General features: G+C 40.0%; 1 protein-coding gene across 1 annotated transcript in view; it reads left to right on the top strand.

Annotated features, from left to right (window-relative positions):
* LOC124280669 overlaps positions 1-17780 on the top strand; it is a 90859-nt gene that overhangs the window by 34498 nt on the left and 38581 nt on the right. Inside the window, 7 exon segments of the mRNA XM_046716660.1 lie at positions 7572-7665; positions 7915-8137; positions 10864-11001; positions 11968-12063; positions 12875-12904; positions 15277-15306; positions 17386-17559. Coding sequence (XP_046572616.1) covers positions 7572-7665; positions 7915-8137; positions 10864-11001; positions 11968-12063; positions 12875-12904; positions 15277-15306; positions 17386-17559 — 785 coding nt within the window.

Raw genomic sequence — 17780 nt, 5'->3', positions numbered from 1 at the left:
TTACTGCAATGTACATCGATACGTATTCTGTTCTCAACAAAATTAGACTAATCCACACCCTAAACATTGTCAAGTTATAAAAACTGGTACGATGTTAAGATGACCTCCCAATGCCCTGTGTACCCATGAAGATCCGGGTTAGAATTGATCTTCAGTAACCCATGCTTGTCGTAGAGGCTGACTGGGTGGTGTGGCTCGCTGACTTGGTTGACACATGTCATTGGTTCCCGATTGAGTAGATCGATGCTCATGCTGTTGATCACTGGATTGTTTGATTCTGCCATATAGCTGGAATATTGCTGAGTGCTGCCTTAAACAACCCAACAAAACAACCTAATATCCTATGGTACTACAATATGTAGTATGACATCCCATGTCAGTACAGTGGTCAAATTTAAAAGCATATCTGATAGCGCTGACCTTCAAACAAAAGCCATGACTCACGAGTTCAAAGATGACAATGTTTGTGTGTACCTCCCTGTGCTGACATCAGAATAGATCCAGATATTGTACCACGTATTGTCAGGGTGACTATGTATCTAAACATGTCACCTCTGCTCCTGGTCTCAGTAAACACTTGATGGATGAAACTGGCAGTATTGTGTTCAGTTTCACATCAACTATGTTGATCTCTGAATAGCGAGATATCAAGGTCGGTGTAGGGGGTGTCTTTTATAGGATGAGTTGCCAGGAAGGTAGCAGATAAAAAATGAAGAAGGCTGTGGTTGTAATCCGACCTTTCAGCTTCAATGAATTCTTACGAGTCCTGTTTTGCTCACTGTGTTTAAAGGCACAAGTCCATAAATCTTATTGCAAAATTAATTAATCTCAGACTCAGACTCAGACTCTTTATTTGGTAGATGATGGCCTGTGAGGCCTAGAGTACAATTACATAAATAATTCAAACATTGTGGTTTGTTATACAAGCGCAACGTTTGCATTATGACGGACATTAAAGACTTAAGTTACATAAATTGCTAAAAACAAATTAAAATAGTAATATCGTAGCTGGACAGTAATTGAATGAATTTTTGTTTAGATGGATACTTATGGTGATATAGTGGTATATACTTATCTCTTGGATGTGTGTATAATGGGCATATTAATATGGTATGGTATTCGTCTTCAAGGGCATCCCCACAAAATGGGCACATTGCATCGATTATCAATTTCAAGGGATTGTGAAATTAGGAAACTTAATGTCATATGCGTTGCTAGAACTGTGAGTTAGCTTGTAGAACAAATCCAAAGACTTGAAGTGATACATTTAGCTGGTGAAGATGTTTAGGTTTGTCAATAAATGGAACCAGGTTATTTTTCATAAAAAAATGTATTGATCCCTGGGTAGATGAGCAGGGAGGTTTTGCTGGATTGCCCTGAAAACTATGAAAACAACTAATATCTCTCATACCAGTCTTACTTTGGTAAAAATATTTTATGCCCAAATATTTGAACCAGGCTCTAGAATGGGTATTGTGGTGAAAGAGTCCAAGGTATATATGATGATTGAATGGAGATAATGTTCCCTGGTGCACTGAGGATGTCATTCTTTGATGCCTTTAACTCTAGAAGAGCGTCTCTAATATATCCTGCCAGTCTTATTGTTACATTATAATGTGCGAGGTCAGTGTATGAATTAATTTTGAAAAGTAACTTGCCCAGAGGCTAGTTAAACAAACTTGTTGCTAGCCCACGTCATACTTCACTGGCCCTGCAGAATATCAATATAAAAATGCACGTCAGTCAGAATTGGTGTAGTGTTTGGTAATTGAGGATGGTAAGTTATTGTCGCCTTTTGGAAACAATATAAATCAAAGAAACTCAAAAACTAAGATTTCTTCATCATATTCATATTGCATCAAATAAAGAACAAATTATCTGAGATTTTCAGCTAGCCAGTCATGATGGCTTTAACAATATATTACTGGCCCGATTCACAATCAGCTAACATCTGGCTAGCGGGCCAGTAGCTATTTCGAACGCTGTGCGAGGTGTAGTGTTATGTGGTTTCAGAAGATATCATGTGACGCTAGTCTTTGACATCGAGATGTATGGCCACCTGAAGTCGTAAGCTTTGTACATGATTGTAAATTCTGCATTCATTGTTCCATGAAATATCATTTCAATGACAAGGGAGACGATGTCAAATGTGAAATAATACCAGGTTCATTAATTGTAGCATTACGGCTTTGCATTCATACAGAAGAGTGTGTATTTAGGTGTGTCTTCTCGCGGTCATATAAGGGTCTATGACTACCACAGAATCTGCTTCAGATATCACAGGTGATGCCTCAAGGTATTTGTTGTATGCACATCTTGTGCTCTGAAGCAAGACATAGAATGATTTACCTGAGGTAACGACCTGTCACAGAGTTGTATAACTGTGACAAAATGTCTGCTGTTGTCAACTTGAACTTTAGTGATTTGGGAGATCATTGATGACATATTTCGAGAGAGAGAGATTTGCTGTGATGACTTAGCTTTCATGGATGGTCAACAGGTACATTGGCTCTGACAAATATGCCCTCACGATTACTGAAGGGATTCATATGGTCTAACTAGTTTACTCTTACAGTTTAATTCTCAGGACTGAATTGAGTGTGTTTGTCAGTGGAAGTCTTTCGCTATCATTCATCTGAGCTGGTCTGTCTTCACTAATCATGAGAATAGATAGATTTAATGAGGGTAACAGACAGTCCAACTTTCATGAATAGCTATGAAAAGCAATTTCATCTGAAAACACACTCCAGCTTTCATGGATAGTGGGAAAACAATTTACTCTGACAGACAGTCCAGCTTTCAGTCTAGCTTTCATGGATAGTGGGAAAACAATTTACTCTGACAGACAGTCCAGCTTTCGTGGATAGTGAAAAAACAACAATTTACCCTGACAGACAGTCCAGCTTTCATGGATAGTGGGGAAAAAACAATTTACTATGACAGACAGTCCAGCTTTCAGTCTAGCTTTCATGGATAGTGGGAAAAAAACAATTTACTCCGACAGACAGTCCAGCTTTCATGGATAGTGAAAAAAACCCAATTTACCCTGACAGACAGTCCAGCTTTCATGGATAGTGGGAAAAAAACAATTGACTCCGACAGACAGTCCAGCTTTCATGGATAGTGGGAAAAAAACAATTGACTCTGACAGACAGTCCAGCTTTCAGGGATAGTGAATAAAATACAATTTACCCTGGCAGACAGTCCAGCTTTCAGTCTAGCTTTCATGGATAGTGGGGAAAAAACAATTTACTCTGACAGACAGTCCAGCTTTCAGGGATAGTGAATAAAATACAATTTACCCTGGCAGACAGTCCAGCTTTCAGTCTAGCTTTCATGGATAGTGGGGAAAAAACAATTTACTCTGACAGACAGTCCAGCTTTCATGGATAGTGAAAAAAACCCAATTTACCCTGACAGACAGTCCAGCTTTCATGGATAGTGGGAAAAAAACAATTTACTCTGACAGTCCAGCTTTCATGGATAGTGGGAAAAAAACAATTTACTCCGACAGACAGTCCAGCTTTCAGGGATAGTGAAAAAAACACCCAATTTACTCTGACAGAAAGTCCAGCTTTCATGGATAGTAGAGAAAGCAGCAAACAGAAAGCACTACTTTAATCATCAGGGAAAGTAGATTCCACTTACAGATATATTTGCCTCCATGTTATGTGATTTATCTACTAAATAACTCAAAAGATGCTACCCAATAATGCTGAAAAATCACAAAATGTTTATTGGCGTTTACCCAGTCGGAGAAGTATGGTCAGTTGTGTCTGTCATATTTATCTTTCCTGTCGTCTAATTGCCCAGCGGCCTTTGTGTGCAATGTTGCCATTTTTCAATCTGGATAATGTTGGAGAAAATACCATAGGTTAATTCTTGGTCGACACAAAAGATATCTGTTCCAAGGACAACACGATTCGGCAATTACATGGTTGTCAGGATTTGCTGATGTAATGCATTGTAGTGATCCTTTGGCAGAGGTCTGAGTCGTAGTTTGTTTCTTCTCGTCTTCAGACATATTTTTAAGGTTAATTTCAGATGTAACCAAATATATCATGGATAAACCTTCGTCAGTGGAATCCCAGGACGGGGCAAGTTTTAACTGACTATCAGAAATATGATCCTGTGCTGTGTTTTGGGAAGTGGACGTTGTTTAGCTCTCCTAACTTAAATTCAATGGTTAAATTGTTGAAATCCCTTGAAGTGAACTACAGTACCAGTATTTTCTAGTGAACTTTTTGTTGCACTTGGATACTTTTTCTGTGGGAGAAAAAATGATTTCGGTAAAATAATAAATATCAATATATAAGAAGTATGTTTTTGCTTATGGGTGAGCAATTGAATATTGTTTTAAGCCACAAGCTGCAGCTCATATAATCAAGTATGGATGATCTAAACTAGTGACTGACTACATGAGCAAGCAATCTTTGTTGGAGACAGGATCATTTTTGATAACTATTTCATTTCATTCAATTTTTCCAGTCAGCTTGATGATATATATTATTTCGACCTAAATGTTTTTTCATGATATCCATCATACATAGTGAACATTTGACTTTTGTCGTGAATTTCCTGTTGCATACATTGATGCTCATGAGATCAATCACTGGATTGTCTGGTCTTGACTATAGTTTACACTGGTATATAGATGAAGAATTGCTGAGGTTTATGCTGCAAGCAACAAACAAACAACACTTTTGTTTCTTTAACTTGAAGCTAAATTATTGTTTTCTTCTGTTTTGGTTTGGTCTGCACATGCACCATTAGCAGAGATACATAAGGCTCAAACTGGCCTCGAATCCCCATGAGAACAAAGTCTTGGCTCATCTGTGCCCCATATGATCTATGCCCCATATGATCTATGCCCCAGCTCGGGGGATCAGATTGGGGAATAATGCCCATCACTGACTGGTACCATGTTGAAGTTGGCAGTGAGTGGAGACTTCAGCAGACCACGATTGCATCAGAGGGTGTATGAAACCTGATAATGTCATCCGTGGGATACGAGGTGGGATAACATATGGTTTGGATTCCATTAAAAGTCTCTAGTTGATTGGTGTCGACACATTTCTGTTTATTCTGCAGCACACATATGGAAACTGACAGAACCATGTAGACCATTTCCGCTGCTTGCCAGAATCTGCCGGACGGCCTACCTACAGTAATATGCTGTATGAGTCATGGTTGAGGAGAAATACATCAGTGTTTCATTTTCCATATTATTTTCATAACCTGACAATATATCGGATGTGACTTTAGGAGAGGTTTGTGTTGTGAAGTATTGCAATACTGACCTCATCCTTATGAACAAACTACTTTTATTCTTTGGGATATGAACTTGTGAATATTAATTTTTAAATTCTTGAATATTAATTGCCTGCTGAGAAGTTCAGGCTTCCAGGGCAGAAATGCTCCCCCAACTTTAAGAAAGTAACTTGTCCTGGCTAATTTTCCTCTTACCCCGATTTTTATGACATAATAATGATGATGTAATTATGAAAGAATAAATCAACATGGTGTGTGATGTTAATGTTCACTGGACTATTTATCGAGAAGTCATAAATAGGAAAGAAGGATAACTCTACTTAATTATCATTGCAAAATTTAATAGCTACATTTTGAGCAGATATGAAATGAAATCCAAGTTTATTTGCAGTTTGAAACCGTAAGCAGAGATTATCTAGTAGCCCGCGGACAAGTAAGATACCATTATTTGATTGCCTGAAATGAAAACTGACTTGTCCCGGGCGTCGGGTGATCACAGTGTATGACCTGCCTAGATGGATGCTCATGCTATTGACCACTGGTTTGCATCATCCAGGCTTCAGCTAGGATATTGCTGTTTGTAGAGAGGACTTTAACCCTGGTGAATCCAGTGTGACTTATTGTTACATCTCTCACAGTTACTGGGAGACAGCAGCAGTGATGCTTTATCTCGAGTAGAAGAGCTGGATGATTTACCTACCCAGGGCTGTATTAGCCAGGCTTGTATTAGCCAGGAGTTATGTCCTTGTAGATAACAGGCCATTGTCTCGTGTGGGAAGAACTTGTACGGTGTGGCCAGATGCCATATGTCTTTCTGTAATAGCTGAACTTCTGTGAGGTGCATTCATTCGTCTGGCTTAAAGAGACCTTGGCTCGGCCAGTAGACCGTTTCAGCTTGATTCACTTGAGTTAGGGAGTCTTGATCTGTTGTAGTATACAATGTTTAGCAGTTCAGCAGCCATGATGACTTTAGTTACAGGGAGAATGTCTTGTTTCACCGCCATACATCACCATAACAACATTCTGGTGTTTCATCTGATCTTTATTGTGACTTTCACAAACTTAAAGCATCCTGAAGTACGTAGATGAGTTACAAGATTAAACTTTAGAAGTTGAGGAACCACCTTGTTTTCAGTTACGGTAGTTTCCTTCATGAATACAGCCGTTTTATACTCAGAGAAACAAATAAAGGAACACAGGAAAATTCAAGTGATCCTTTTATATTTTCCTGTCTTCATCACCAGCTTTGATGACGCTGTGGGAATAAATAAAGGAACACTGCAATGACGTGGTGTTACTTTATTTGTTTCCATCAGTATAGTTCTCTCAGTGTTTTAGCAAACACATCCACAATGTAGGATTCACCCTCGCCAGGATGGGAAGGTGTCTCTGTTGATGAAAGACTCTTGTTCTTTTGGACGTTTACAATTTATTGGGCGCTCACTGACCCACAAAAACAACAGGAGACAAGAAACAGTAGCCATTAATTTTGGGGTTGTTGGTTTGTGGTTCTTTGAGAGGACAAAGACAAATGGCCACTCAGCACTGCTGTACATTGAGGTCATGTTGGGGGATGTAGGTTAGGATTCGTCTCCAGTTTACCTGCTTCCTGTCATCAATCTGGTGTTCATGACCTCAACCACTGGTTTGATAGGTTCATATCTAATGGGAAGTTGTGGTTTATCTGGAAATATTGCTGTGATATTGTGGAAATATTGCTGTGTTATTGTGGAAATATTGCTGTGATATTTTGGAAATATTGTTGTGATATTGTGGAAATAGTGTTTTGATATTGTGGAAATATTGCTGTGATGTTGTGGAAATATTGCTGTGATATTGTGGAAATATTGCTGTGATATTGTGGAAATACTGTTGTGATGTTGTGGAAATATTGCTGTGATATTGTGGAAATATTGTGGAAATAGTGTTTTGTATTGTGTGATTGCTGTGATGTGGAAATATTGCTGTGATATTGTGGAAATATTGCTGTGATATTGTGGAAATACTGTTGTGATGTTGTGGAAATATTGCTGTGATATTGTGGAAATAATGTATGTGTTGTGATATTGGGGAAATATGTGGATATTGTGGAAAAATTGTGATATTGTGGAAATACTGTTGTGATGTAATGGAAAAATGTCTGTGAGCAGAAACAAGACCCACTCAGACTCTTATAAGGAATGATGTCAACAATTGTATATTATTTTGAGTTTCATATATTGATGATGCTATGAGAGTGTATGTGATTCTCAATACGTGTGTTGTTGCTTGTCTACATGTCTGACTGTGTGTTGTTCCAGACGGCGGAGACAGCACCAGCTACGAGTCCTACGATGAGGACAACCAGTACCATGACGTGGAGCTCCTCAACAAACTCAACATCAAGCTGCCAAAGTAAGTTGTCAATTGGACATTGGTTTAAGACAAACCAAAATATATATGATTCCTTAAAGCAGTGTAGAGTTGTCTGCCTTGAGCATGCCAGGATCTAATGATTATTGATTAGACTTTGAACTTGCTCACTGGTTTCAGCAAAGTTCTAAACATGTAAGATCTGTGTCCATATGGGCTTTCCTCCAACATTAACTGACACTCGTTATAAAGCAGCATCATACCTCACTCACGGACATGTTCTTCCTTCAGACGTCCCAAGAAAAAGTCCAACAAGCTGAAGAAGAAACTGAGCAAGTCCCGGTCGTCCTCCAGCTGGGAGATAAATGTCCCCTTCAAGAAGCTAGAGGACATGGCTGTGTCAGGCGACCTCCAGTACAAGGGCAAGTTGTCGTGGACACGCAAGCTGGTTGCCCTCAGCAACGGCAACATGGCTTGCTACAAGCCTGACAAGGAGACCAAGCCACAACTTGTGGTAGGTTTAGCTGTCTTTAGTTGCCATCTTTACCTTTGATGTTGTGAAGTTTGTGAATTGAACACATTTATCTTTGGAAACAGATTGTGGCAAACTGAAAAAACATTTAATTCATGTTCAGTAGGGTGTTGTGTGTTGTCAGTGATGAAGGAGGGTGTTGTGTGTTGTCACTGATGAAGGAGGGTGTTGTGTGTTGTCAGTGATGAAGGAGGGTGTTGTGTGTTGTCAGTGATGAAGGAGCGTGTTCTGTGTTGTCAATGATGAAGGAGGGTGTTCTGTGTTGTCACTGATGAAGAAGGGTGTTCTGTGTTGTCAGTGATGAAGGAGGGTGTTCTGTGTTGTCAGTGATGAAGGAGGGTGTTCTGTATTGTCAATGATGAAGAAGGGTGTTGTGTGTTGTCACTGATGAAGGAGGGTGTTCTGTATTGTCAGTGATGAAGAAGGGTGTTGTGTGTTGTCAGTGATGAAGGAGGGTGTTCTGTGTTGTCGGTGATGAAGAAGGGTGTTCTGTGTTGTCAGTGATGAAGAAGGGTGTTGTGTGTTGTCACTGATGAAGGAGGGTGTTCTGTATTGTCACTGATGAAGGAGGGTGTTCTGTATTGTCAATGATGAAGAAGGGTGTTGTGTGTTGTCACTGATGGAGGAGGGTGTTCTGTATTGTCAGTGATGAAGAAGGGTGTTGTGTGTTGTCAGTGATGAAGGAGGGTGTTCTGTGTTGTCGGTGATGAAGAAGGGTGTTCTGTGTTGTCACTGATGAAGGAGGGTGTTGTGTGTTGTCAGTGTTGAAGGAGCGTGTTCTGTGTTGTCACTGATGAAGAAGGGTGTTCTGTATTGTCAGTGATGAAGGAGGGTGTTGTGTGTTGTCACTGATGAAGGAGGGTGTTGTGTGTTGTCACTGATGAAGGAGGGTGTTGTGTGTTGTCAATGATGAAGGAGGGTGTTGTGTGTTGTCACTGATGAAGGAGGGTGTTCTGTATTGTCACTGATGAAGGAGGGTGTTGTGTGTTGTCAATGATGAAGAAGGGTGTTCTGTGTTGTCACTGATGAAGGAGGGTGTTGTGTGTTGTCAATGTTGAAGGAGCGTGTTCTGTATTGTCCGTGATGAAGAAGGGTGTTGTGTGTTGTCAATGTTGAAGGAGCGTGTTCTGTGTTGTCAGTGATGAAGGAGGGTGTTGTGTATTGTCAATGATGAAGGAGGGTGTTGTGTGTTGTCAGTGATGAAGGAGGGTGTTGTGTGTTGTCAGTGATGAAGGAGGGTGTTGTGTGTTGTCAGTGATGAAGGAGGGTGTTGTGTGTTGTCAGTGATGAAGGAGGGTGTTGTGTGTTGTCACTGATGAAGGAGGGTGTTGTGTGTTGTCAGTGATGAAGGAGGGTGTTCTGTGTTGTCAGTGATGAAGGAGGGTGTTCTGTGTTGTCAATGATGAAGAGGGTGTTGTGTGTTGTCACTGATGAAGGAGGGTGTTGTGTGTTGTCAGTGATGAAGGAGGGTGTTGTGTCTGTGTTGTCAGTGATGAAGGAGGGTGTTGTGTGTTGTCAGTGATGAAGAAGGGTGTTCTGTGTTGTCACTGATGAAGGAGGGTGTTCTGTGTTGTCAGTGATGAAGAAGGGTGTTGTGTGTTGTCAGTGATGAAGGAGGGTGTTCTGTGTTGTCGGTGATGAAGGAGGGTGTTGTGTGTTGTCAGTGATGAAGGAGGGTGTTGTGTGTTGTGTGTTGTCAGTGATGAAGGAGGGTGTTGTGTGTTGTCAGTGATGAAGGAGGGTGTTGTGTGTTGTCAGTGATGAAGGAGGGTGTTCTGTGTTGTCAGTGATGAAGAAGGGTGTTGTGTGTTGTCAGTGATGAAGGAGGGTGTTCTGTGTTGTCGGTGATGAAGAAGGGTGTTGTGTGTTGTCACTGATGAAGGAGGGTGTTGTGTGTTGTCAGTGATGAAGGAGGGTGTTGTGTGTTGTCAGTGATGAAGGAGGGTGTTCTGTGTTGTCGGTGATGAAGAAGGGTGTTGTGTGTTGTCAGTGATGAAGGAGGGTGTTCTGTGTTGTCAGTGATGAAGGAGGGTGAATGAAGGAGGGTGTTGTGTGTTGTCACTGATGAAGGAGGGTGTTGTGTGTTGTCAGTGATGAAGGAGGGTGTTGTGTGTTGTCAGTGATGAAGGAGGGTGTTCTGTGTTGTCGGTGATGAAGGAGGGTGTTCTGTGTTGTCAGTGATGAAGGAGGGTGTTGTGTGTTGTCAGTGATGAAGGAGGGTGTTGTGTGTTGTCAGTGATGAAGGAGGGTGTTGTCAGTGATGAAGGAGGGTGTTGTGTGTTGTCAGTGATGAAGGAGGGTGTTGTGTGTTGTCAGTGATGAAGGAGGGTGTTCTGTGTTGTCGGTGATGAAAGGAGGGTGTTCTGTGTTGTCAGTGATGAAGGATGTTGTGTGTTGTCAAGGTGTTGTGTGTTGTCGGTGATGAAGGAGGGTGTTGTGTATTGTCAGTGATGAAGGAGGGTGTTGTGTGTTGTCAATGATGAAGGAGGGTGTTCTGTGTAGTTGGTGATGAAGAAGGGTGTTGTGTGTTGTCAGTGATGAAGGAGGGTGTTGTGTATTGTCAGTGATGAAGGAGGGTGTTGTGTGTTGTCAATGATGAAGGAGGGTGTTCTGTGTAGTCAGTGATGAAGGAGCGTGTTCTGTGTTGTCGGTGATGAAGAAGGGTGTTCTGTGTTATCAATGTTGAAGAAGGGTGTTTTGTGTTTCAGGTGCACCTAACGGGGTACGAGGCTGCTTTGCATGAGAAAGAGAACCGAAAGGGATATGAGATCAAGTTGACCCACCCTAACTGTGACAGCCACGTCTTCGCCGTTGACTTCAAGGAGTGGGCGCAGCTGTGGGTCGATGTAAGTGATGCTGCAAGTACTGTAGATCTCATCTAAACACTCCTCAAATGCGTCACAGCAGATTTAAAAAAATACACTTCTGTGCAGACACAGATAGCTTTTAAAATATATAAAAATTAAATAAATCCCATATACAATTAAATAAATGATGAAAATCCAATTATGATTGTGTCTCAAGGAAGCTTTCAGACAAAAGCACCTGAGGTTGGTTTTTCTTCTGAAATGTGTTTTAACTTTGTAATTGTACAGTTGGTAGGAAACTCCTTTACCCCTCACTCAAACCACCCACCCTCATCCTATGTCGCCACCCACCCTCATCCTATGTCGCCACCCACCCTCATCCTATGTCGCTACCCACCCTCATCCTATGTGGATGCTGGGGCACATGAGTCATCCTCTGTGACTCTGCCGATAATGTGTGGTTGTCAATGGGTAGCCTAGTGGTTAAAACGCTCATTGTGCCGAAGACCAGGGTTCGATTCCCCACATGGGTACAATGTGTGAAGCCCATTTCTGGTTTCCCCCGCCGTGATATTGCTGGAATATTGCTGAAGTGGCGTAAAACCCAACTCATTCACTCACTCATAGTAATTGTGGGTCTTTGCTCATAACATCAGTCACCAGATTGTCTGGTTCAAGCTTGATTATTGCAAGCTGCTGTGATTCAGCTGTAATGTTGCTGAATACAGCAAACAGACTTCTTGTATGAGCTGTAAGATGAATAATAAAATATGAATAGTGAATAAAACCAGTGAGGCAGTGGTGTAGCCTAGTGGGTAAAGCGTTGGCTCATCACGCCAAAGATGCAGGTTCGATTCCCCACATGGGTACAATGTGTGAAGCCCATTTCTGGTGCCCCCGCTGTGATATTGCTGGAATATTGCTAAAAACTGTGTAAAATCATACACGCACTTGTACTCGATTTAAACCAGTAAAAATATGTCGTGTTGTCATATGTGTCCACAGCACATCAACATTATGGCTAAAGGGTTACCTCCCCCTACCCCCTACCAACACCTGGCTCGCACCAACTTCACCCAGCAGAGTGAACATGGAAGCAAGGTAAGTGTCCACCTGTTGCTAATTAGTTTTAATCGTATCGTTACCAGGGAAGCCCACTCATAATTTACACATACTGATGGCCATTTGGGTCCAACAACATGAGATATAGATGTGTATGTTGAAGGAGTATGTGGGAGATCTTCAGGACTATATATTTGAGGGTAGATCAATTTATTTTCCTTTGTGATGGATTGGTTTTTTTTATTTATTTAGCAAATATGAAGATGTAATTTTGGCTAAAACTTTTATTTCAAGAGTTTGTTTTTGTTTTTTTAAAATAATCTCAAATCAGCCTATACAATATTTGTATAAATAAATTTAGAAAGAAATTCTTTGTTCTACCTTAAAGACATTTTTGAAAAGTTTCTATTTATTAATAAATGTATAGTGTACAGAAAATAGGATAAGTTCGATGGAGCTGTATTGAAGAACAGTAACATTTTGGTTATAGTGTACATGATTTATTTTAACATTGTCAAATATTGTATATGATTTTTCTTTGTCATTCCTTACCTCAGGTCTATCTGTGTGATACACCATGATTACATACATATAGAGAAACAGATTGAAGATAAGAAAATAACTCCGTTGCAACCTTTGCTTGCCTGAAAAGGCGACAGAGTGGATTGGGTGGTCTGGCATTGTGGACAGCAAGTGATCACATGTCAGTTGGGCGGAGCCATGAGCTCTGATCCGGACTTATACACAGACCCCAATCTTATAGCTGGAATACTGATGTGTGACTCATAAAAACAAACAGTGACCAAAAGCTATTTCTTTTCATGTTTTACAACTAAAATATATTCAACAGAGAAATAACAAGTATCATCGGAACAGGAAGGTAACGAACAATATGGCTTCTTGTCCTAACAAAATAACCAGACATTGTTTAACAATTAAGTATAGAAAACAAGGGAGACAGTACTTCACCCTGCAGGACAGATGAAATTGATTATGATTGATGTGCAATGTACATAGCAGGTGCCCCTTTCTCTCATGTATACTACTCAAAGAGTTTGATAAGGATCATATAGTTCTTACATTATAAAATCAATATATGAATTGATATGACCGCAAAATTTCATCACAATGTTGGACTGACCCTCTTTGAGCCTCAAAACACAGGTTAGGTAGGGAAATGCATGCTGCAATGATCATGAGTAGCCGCGTGAAGCATGGTACCCACATTTTCACATTTCTGAGTGCTTGTCGTTGATTTGAATTTGGGCATTGTCTTTACATCTGACATCGTTTAAGTCCACTGTTACTCTATGAAAATGCCTCCACAAGCGTCAAAGGCGTCGTTTGACTGTTGAAGAATTGGCCAGATGCATAGGAATGCTTTCGAAAATGGTGCAAGACAACGCGTCACGTTGCAGAGCTATTGGGTGTCAGTCAGGCGTTGTTTGCAGAGCTTGGAACCGGGTATCAAGCTCATGGTTCAGCTTCTCATCGACATGGAAGCGACGAGAAAGGTCCACCACGCAGCAAGATGACCGTTTTCTCTTGATTTCAGCACAACGTCATCGGTTTTGCAGCGGCGACTGCGCTTAGAAATGATCTTCTGAATGCAACTGGAGTTAACATTTCCATGCAAACTGTCGCGTGTCGTCTTCATGAAGCTGGTCTTACGTTCCCGAGAGCCTGTATTAGCATCCCTCTTACTCAGCGACACAGACAAGATCGTTTGAATTGGGCCAGGGCTCATGTGAATTGGAGGGTTGTTGATTGGGCCCTGTACTTTTCACAGGCGAGTCGAGGTTTTGTGTTGACTTCACAGATCGTGGGTGCGCGAGTGTGGAGAAAGGGCAGGAGAACGATATCAGGGCGCTAATGTTGCTGAACCGCGACAGATATGGTGGTGGAGTGCGTTGATGATTTGGGGAGAATCAGTCGAGCTGGGCGAACTGATCTCCATGTCCTAAAGGCGAGCCGCGATGACGGAGTCGCTACAGGGATGAAGTCCTGGATGTGTGCGTGGGACCATATGCTGGTGCTGTTGGTCCTGACTTCATCCTCATGGGCGATAATGCGCGTCCACATCGTGCTAGGGTGGTGGGCGAGTACCTGGAGCGTGAGACAATTGTTAAGTATGGACTGGCCAGCTCGTTCTCCAGACCTCAACCCTATCGAGCATGTCTGGAATATGCTTCAGGTAGCGATTTCCGCGTCGTCCTGTACAACCAACCACCCTCCAGGAACTTGAAAATGTTCTGATCCAAGAATGGAACAATCTCTATCTTGCGTCCATTCAAAACCTCGTTGGAAGCATGAGGCGGCGTTGCCAAGCTGTCATTGGAGCTAACGGAGGAGGCCATACCGCTATTGACACTTGTTTGTGCAGTGTGAAATGGAATGTGCAGAGTTTAAACAATTTACATGATCATGAAATTACCATGCTTTTATGGTACTCTCCCTTTACCTTAGAGTCTGCAGCGATGAAATGTCATGTTTGCCAAATTTTTCTGTCACAATTTCTTGAAGTAAACATTTCTGAACATCAATCACTCTGTGTTGGTTGTCATTCACCTTTGTTGAAAGTTTTACAAGTGCTGAAAAATATGATCCTTATCAAACTTTGAGTAGTATATAATGATGGTAATATTCCATAATAAAGTTAAGTGTTTTTAGTTTCGATTTGATAATAAAATAACATTGTATACAGACAAACTTTATGTATAAACAACTTCTTTATTCGGTAGATGCGGCGTTTCGATACAGATTCTTGTATCGTCAAGCAAGTATGATACGATACAAGAATCTGTATCGAAACATCGCATCAACCGAATAAGGAAGTTGTTTATCCATAAAGTTTGTCTGTATATTACTCCCAACGTCTAAACAATGCCACTGAAAGAAGTTAAAATAATATCGTATCTGAAGTTCATTCATGTTTCATCTAGGCTTTTGTTACTTTAAGATATAGTATATTGTGCTGTCCTATAAACTAATTATGAGTAGATGCGTGATTCTAAAACACATAGATAGTTGTGATCACATTTGTTTTCACATAACCTGTGTGTGCTTTGACTTACACACTTGGTTAATATTGGTGATCACATGGCAGTTGGGCGGAGCCATGCTCATGAGCTCTGATCCAGACTTATACACAGACCCCATTCATATAGCTGGAATATTAATGAGTGACTCATAATAACAAACAGTGACCAAAAAACGTCTTATCATGTTTTACAACTAAAATATTTTTAACAGAGAAATAACAAGTATCCTCGGAACAGGAAGGTAATGAACATGATGGCTTCTTGTCCTAACAAAATAACCAGACATTGTTTAACAACTTTTAAGAGAAGAACATGTTATAAGTATAGAAAACAAGGGAGACAGTACTTCACCCTGCAGGACAGATGAAATTGATTATGATTGATGTGCAATGTACATAGCAGGTGCCCCTTTCATGTTTCTAGGGCTCATTCGAGCGATCACCAAGAAATCATAAAATAGCTACACTTTTTGGTTAACTGCCTTTAAAAGACTCTTCACTTATGATAAGCTTGAGGCAATGGATGCTTCAGTGTGAAAACATTGCAAAATATTTCAGCTTTTAGGAATAAATTTGTGTCACGGATTAGACAGAAAGTTTGCAAAGGATATGATCCAGTTTTGTTAATAGAATTTTTTACTCAATAAAATTTTGATTAAAATGTCAGCATCTAATCTATTAATGCATTTGTTATTACCCCTCTTTCCATGTATGAACAAAATCACAATATATTGGTAAATAATAAAGTCAGTTTTTCCAAAAGATTTTGATAAAAATGTATAAGGGTTTGATCAATTTGAGGCTAAATATGAACTAGGCCAATCTATTAAATATTTACAATGAAATTTTCTGCCTTTCGTTACCATGGAAATCTTTATTTCTCTGGCTGTCATTTATTAATCTAGTATTGATAATTTGTCTTGATACAGTCTCAGTGTTAGCATTTTCTCAAAGCAGCAATATTGCAATAGACATTTCTATATTCAAAGATATACTTCTCACAACAATCTTTATATAATGGAGTGTAAAGCATCCCATCCTAGTTAAAGTGAAATGACTAAGTTGTGAAGCTTTCACACATGATGCCACCAAAAATGTGGAATATGGCTAAGAGAGGTGAAGGAACGGTCACCACTTAATAATGGCATGCTTCTTATTGAACACTTAATTGGTTAAATGTGGTACAAATAAACTGCATGTGATGTAACTAGTCTTCAAAAAACACATTTGTTGGCATCATTCTGTTCAAAAAGATTCCTCCAATTATTAATGCATATAGTTCAGGTTAAACTCACATCACTAGAAACTGTTTATGAGATTAAAATAAAGTTTACCTTCCTAGACGCTGCAGCATTTTAAGTAGCGAATGTCCCAAATTAGAAAGCGCATATTAAAAAAGGTGTCGACTTTTATTACAAATAGTTTCTTGGATTTCAAGTGTTGAATGTAACAAATTATGTCTCTTATGTCCAAGATCTACTCAGCAATGAAAAGCCTACTTACTCACGGAAATAACACCTACCAACTCTTGTACATGCACTGCGACATATTAATTGCACCCTACGTTAAGTAGGTAACTGGTTGCTTACGTTTAATCTGCTTGAGTCATTTGATCCAATTGTGAAATGTACGACAGAAAATATGAAAAATAATCTGCTTGACATGTAAAGCTATAACAGTTCATGCTTGACTGTGTAACCAACCTGATTGGCATAACCTGGAGTAAACTTTAACCTCTGAAAATGTTGATATTTATTACACTGACAATAATAGTTGTTTAAAGGTCATTTATTACAAATAACACTTGTACAATGATGGTCATATTGCGTAATAATTGTAAATTGCAGACTCAATTATAATGTTATTTTGTTAGATCCTAATGTTTAGTGTGTTTTAGTTTTGATTTGATAATAAAATTATATCTGAAGTTCATACATGTTTCATCAGTACTTTTGTTACTTTAAGATATAGTATATTGTGCTGTCCTATAAACTAATTATTAGTAGATGTGTGAATTATGACACATAGATTGTTTTGATCACATTTGTCTTGACATAACCTGTGTATGCTTTGACTTGCACACTTGGTTGATATTTCCTTGTCTGTCTCATAATAGGATGGTAAATTCATTGAAAAACATTAACCTGTAGACCCACTTTCAGCGTGATCAGTCACTGGTTCGTCTGATCCAGATTTGATTACTTACAGCTCAGCATCATATGGATGGAATGTTGCAGAGTTCACCATTTCAAAACTAACAAACAAGCAGACATATTGTAAGAACAAATATTAATGAGATTATGTTTTGTTTTGTGGTCAAGATGAGTTTATGGGACGACAGTACCTCTGAGGGCCGATCCAAGACATTAGACTCGTCTGTTTCACAAGGGGCGGGTAATTTAAACGTGACGACGACTCTTGCTCGGTGGGACTGGAAAACGTTGTTCTACAACTGGACGTTCCCTATAGACCACTTCATCATGGGTCTACGACGAGTAAGATTGCACGCTATCGTGTCGAGAATGATGCATCGTGGGATAGTTCAAGACTTAGAGGAGTGTTTTGTTTTTGACAGTGAGACAGTTATGCATCTGATGCATTGTGGGTTGAGATGCTTTATGTTGCCTTGTGGAAATAGAAACAGATTTTAAGTATGCTGACTAACTGCAACTTGTTAGAGACTTTTGTGGTTGTAGTTGTGTCATGGTTGTGATTT

The sequence above is a fragment of the Haliotis rubra genome, unplaced genomic scaffold, assembly GCF_003918875.1.
Source record: "Haliotis rubra isolate DU_JTF1 unplaced genomic scaffold, ASM391887v1 Scf271, whole genome shotgun sequence".
Taxonomy (NCBI): Eukaryota; Metazoa; Mollusca; class Gastropoda; order Lepetellida; family Haliotidae; genus Haliotis; species Haliotis rubra.
Note: the sequence above shows the minus strand (reverse complement) of the source record. Positions and strands in the feature narration are given on the sequence as shown.